The 4558-nt window shown below is 60.5% G+C and overlaps 1 protein-coding gene across 1 annotated transcript in view; it reads left to right on the top strand.

Annotated features, from left to right (window-relative positions):
• LOC139240323 (B-cell lymphoma 3 protein-like) overlaps nucleotides 1-1416 on the top strand; it is an 89394-nt gene extending 87978 nt beyond the window's left edge. The window contains exon 9 of the mRNA XM_070868796.1: nucleotides 707-1416. Coding sequence (XP_070724897.1) covers nucleotides 707-1224 — 518 coding nt within the window. The 3' untranslated portion in view covers nucleotides 1225-1416. The remainder of the gene's footprint in view (nucleotides 1-706) is intronic.
• Nucleotides 1417-4558: the final 3142 nt, after the last annotated feature.

Genomic DNA, 4558 nt, shown 5'->3' with positions numbered 1-4558 from the left:
CAGGGTGGGAGATTATAATGGGGGGGTCAGGGGTCAGGGTGGGGGACTATAACAGGGGGAGGAGTCAGGGGTCTGGGCGGTGGACTATATCGCGGGGCCGGAATGTGGGGTGCGTGAGGAGTCTGCGGTAATCCAGCGAGGACTGACATGGTGATCTAGGCCACGTCCCCTCTCCGGCTTACATGGTCGGAATCCAAGCCGGAATGATGGGCTGGCTGCGTCGGGGGTCCAGTCAAAATTAGGCCCGGGGGGCATTGGCGGGTGTGTGTGGGGGGGGGGGGGGGGGGAGGGCAAAATCCATTCAGGCCCACAGCCTCAATGCTCACCCATTAAAAACTGAGATGAGGAGAATTTCTTCTCTCAGAGGGTTGTAAATCTGTGGAATTCCCTGCCCCAGAGAGCCGTGGAGGCTGGGTCATTGAATATATTTAAGGCGGAGATCGACAGATTTTTGAGCGATATGGGAGTGAAGGGTGATGGGAAGTGGAGCTGAGTCCATGATCGGATCAGCCGCGATCGTATTGAATGGCGGAGCAGGCTCGAGGGGCCGAATGGCCGACTCCTGCTCCTGTTTCCGATGTAAGGACCCCCGCCCCCCGGATCGCTGTGTGCCGGCCCGGCCCGAGGACGGGAGGTTGGATGGGCCAAGCAGGGTGTGAGCGAGCTGACTGACCACCTTGTCTTTCTGTTCCTTGTGTCTCTGCAGGCTCATGTTGCCCCTCGCCCAGCGTCCAGCAGACGGGGACGCCCGGCCACGCCAGCAGCCCGCCCCGGGGCCCCGCGTCCAGCCGCTCGCCCGCCAGCCCCTGCTCCGCCGGCCAGCGGTCGCCGCGGCCAGAGGTCCAGGCGCGGCACGAGGAGCCGTCCGCCGGCGGGCGAGGGGCGCCCTGCGTCCAGTGGGAGGCGGCGGAGCGGTGCGCCAGGCTCCCGCGCCCCCACCCTCCGCTCCTCCACCAGGGACTGCTGGGCCACCCCAGGGTGGGCTACGCGCTGCCCCCGTCAGTCCACGCCCGGCACCCAGCGCCCGCCCAACCCGGCCGGACCTTCGGGACCCTGCCCCCGTCGGCACAACCCGACGGGCGATCGGCCGGCCGGAGACCTGGGCTCCACGAGTGGGGCGGCGAGACGGGGGGGGCCGACCGCGCAACGCTGCCCGCCTGGAACGGCCACCGCTCCAACGCCTCGAGGCCCGGCGCCCATCGGGCGGGCCATGGGGACAGCTGACACGGGCAGCTGACATGCCCAGACTCTTGGACACTGCGTTGTACATCACCTTGGGGCCATGACACCCAGCAGGCCGAAGACCAGACCGCCTCGGGGCGTTACACCCGCCTCGGTTCCAAACACCTCGTGACCGACGATGTGGCGATCGCTGCCGGAGTTCTTTATGTTGTGAAATAAATCGTGTAGATATTGCCGGTGAGCTCGCTGTTGCTTCACTCGCGGGAGCGACGCGCACCTCAATGTCCCGCGGCTCTTGCGTGCCAGGATTTTGCCAACCAGGGCACCGCTGAACAGAGGGCCTTCCGCCAACTCCGTGAAGACAAGGTCGCTCCCGCTCCCCGCCCCTCAGCTGAGCATTCCCGCTCAAGCATCAACCGCTCCCGACTTCCCAGGGCAGGTCCAGCACGGGGTTAGATACAGAGTAAAGCTCCCTCTACACTGTCCCATCAAACACTCCCAGGGCAGGTACAGCACGGGGTTAGATACAGAGTAAAGCTCCCTCTACACTGTCCCATCAAACACTCCCAGGGCAGGTACAGGGGGTTAGATACAGAGTAAAGCTCCCTCTACACTGTCCCATCAAACACTCCCAGGGCAGGTACAGGGGGTTAGATACAGAGTAAAGCTCCCTCTACACTGTTCCATCAAACACTCCCAGGGCAGGTACAGGTACAGCACGGGGTTAGATACAGAGTAAAGCTCCCTCTACACTGTCCCATCAAACACTCCCAGGGCAGGTACAGGGGGTTAGATACAGAGTAAAGCTCCCTCTACACTGTCCCATCAAACACTCCCAGGGCAGGTACAGGGGGTTAGATACAGAGTAAAGCTCCCTCTACACTGTCCCCATCAAACACTCCCAGGGCAGGTACAGCACGGGGTTAGATACAGAGTAAAGCTCCCTCTACACTGTCCCATCAAACAGTCCCAGGGCAGGTACAGCACGGGGTTAGATACAGAGTAAAGCTCCCTCTACACTGTCCCATCAAACACTCCCAGGGCAGGTACAGCACAGAGTTAGATACAGAGTAAAGCTCCCTCTACACTGTCCCATCAAACACTCCCAGGGCAGGTACAGCACGGGGTTAGATACAGAGTAAAGCTCCCTCTACACTGTCCCATCAAACACTCCCAGGGCAGGTACAGCACAGAGTTAGATACAGAGTAAAGCTCCCTCTACACTGTCCCATCAAACACTCCCAGGGCAGGTACAGGGGGTTAGATACAGAGTAAAGCTCCCTCTACACTGTCCCATCAAACACTCCCAGGGCAGGTACAGCACGGGGTTAGATACAGAGTAAAGCTCCCTCTACACTGTCCCATCAAACACTCCCAGGGCAGGTACAGGGGGTTAGATACAGAGTAAAGCTCCCTCTACACTGTCCCATCAAACACTCCCAGGGCAGGTACAGGGGGTTACATACAGAGTAAAGCTCCCTCTACACTGTCCCATCAAACACTCCCAGGGCAGGTACAGGGGGTTAGATACAGAGTAATGCTCCCTCTACACTGTCCCATCAAACACTCCCAGGGCAGGTGTAGTGAGAAGCTACCCCGACACATGTGCCGTGGATTGAAGCCCTGAGGTAAGTTCTCGTTCCAGCGCCTGGTGTCTCTGTAGTTCTGAGAATGACTGCGTCCGTGCCGTGCCGTGAGCCCAAGGCCACTGGGAACAGCATGAAGGTCGGCAATTCACCCAGGGGTCACCGTCGGTTCGGGCAGCGAGCAGGCGACTGATGGAGGTTCAGTCTGTACCCCAGTCTGACAGGCAAATGTCTCAGGCAACGGCCAGACCCGAGGGAGTATGGGCAGCCCTATTGGACTGCCCAGTTACCCAGTGCACACGCACCCGTACCAGCAGGAGGCAACTGTACTTTGTTATCCGTTCCTGGGGTGTGGGCGTCGCTGGCAAGGCCGGCATTTATTGCCCATTCCCTCGTCGCCACTTGCGAAGGTGATGGTGAGCCGCCTTCTTGAACCGCTGCAGTCCGTGTGGTGAAGGTGCTCCCACAGTGCTGTTCGGGAGGGAGTTCCAGGATTGTGACCCAGCCACGATGAAGGAACGGCCGATATATTCCCAAGTCGAGGGATGGTGTGTGTGTGACTGGGAGGGGAACGTGGAGGGGGTGGTGTTCCCAGGCCCCTGCTGCCCTTGACCTTCTAGGGGTTAGAGGTCGCGGGTTTGGGAGGTGCTGCCGAAGAAGCCTTGGCGAGTTGCCGCGGTGCATCTTGTGGACGGTGCACACCGCAGCCACGGTGCGCCGGTGGTGGAGGGAGTGAGTGTTGGAGGTGGTGGAGGGAGTGAGTGTTGGAGGTGGTGGAGGGAGTGAGTGTTGGAGGTGGTGGAGGGAGTGAGTGTTGGAGGTGGTGGAGGGAGTGAGTGTTGGAGGTGGTGGAGTGAGTGAGTGTTGGAGGTGGTGGAGGGAGTGAGTGTTGGAGGTGGTGGAGGGAGTGAGTGTTGGAGGTGGTGGAGGGAGTGAGTGTTGGAGGTGGTGGAGGGAGTGAGTGTTGGAGGTGGTGGAGGCAGTGAGTGTTGGAGGTGGTGGAGGGAGTGAGTGTTGGAGGTGGTGGAGGCAGTGAGTGTTGGAGGTGGTGGAGGGAGGGAGTGTTGGAGGTGGTGGAGGGAGTGAGTGTTGGAGGTGGTGGAGGGAGGGAGTGTTGGAGGTGGTGGAGGGAGTGAGTGTTGGAGGTGGTGGAGGGAGTGAGTGTTGGAGGTGGTGGAGGGAGGGAGTGTTGGAGGTGGTGGAGGGAGTGAGTGTTGGAGGTGGTGGAGGGAGTGAGTATTGAAGGTGGTGGAGGGAGTGAGTGTTGGAGGTGGTGGAGGGAGTGAGTGTTGGAGGTGGTGGAGGGAGTGAGTGTTGGAGGTGGTGGAGGGAGTGAGTGTTGGAGGTGGTGGAGGGAGTGAGTGTTGGAGGTGGTGGAGGGAGTGAGTGTTGGAGGTGGTGGAGGGAGTGAGTGTTGGAGGCGGTGGAGGGAGTGAGTGTTGGAGGTGGTGGAGGGAGTGAGTGTTGGAGGTGGTGGAGGGAGTGAGTGTTGGAGGTGGTGGAGGGAGTGAGTGTTGGAGGTGGTGGAGGGAGTGAGTGTTGGAGGTGGTGGAGGGAGTGAGTGTTGGAGGTGGTGGAGGGAGGGAGTGTTGGAGGTGGTGGAGGGAGGGAGTGTTGGAGGTGGTGGAGGGAGTGAGTGTTGGAGGTGGTGGAGGGAGTGAGTGTTGGAGGTGGTGGAGGGAGTGAGTGTTGGAGGTGGTGGAGGGAGTGAGTGTTGGAGGTGGTGGAGGGAGTGAGTGTTGGAGGTGGTGGAAGGAGTGAGTGTTGGAGGTGGTGGGGAGCGAGTGTTG

The sequence above is a fragment of the Pristiophorus japonicus genome, chromosome 31 (genome assembly GCF_044704955.1).
Source record: "Pristiophorus japonicus isolate sPriJap1 chromosome 31, sPriJap1.hap1, whole genome shotgun sequence".
In the NCBI taxonomy this organism is placed as follows: Eukaryota; Metazoa; Chordata; class Chondrichthyes; family Pristiophoridae; genus Pristiophorus; species Pristiophorus japonicus.
The sequence above is the reverse complement of the archived record's forward strand: the minus strand, read 5'-3'. Positions and strand labels throughout refer to the sequence as shown.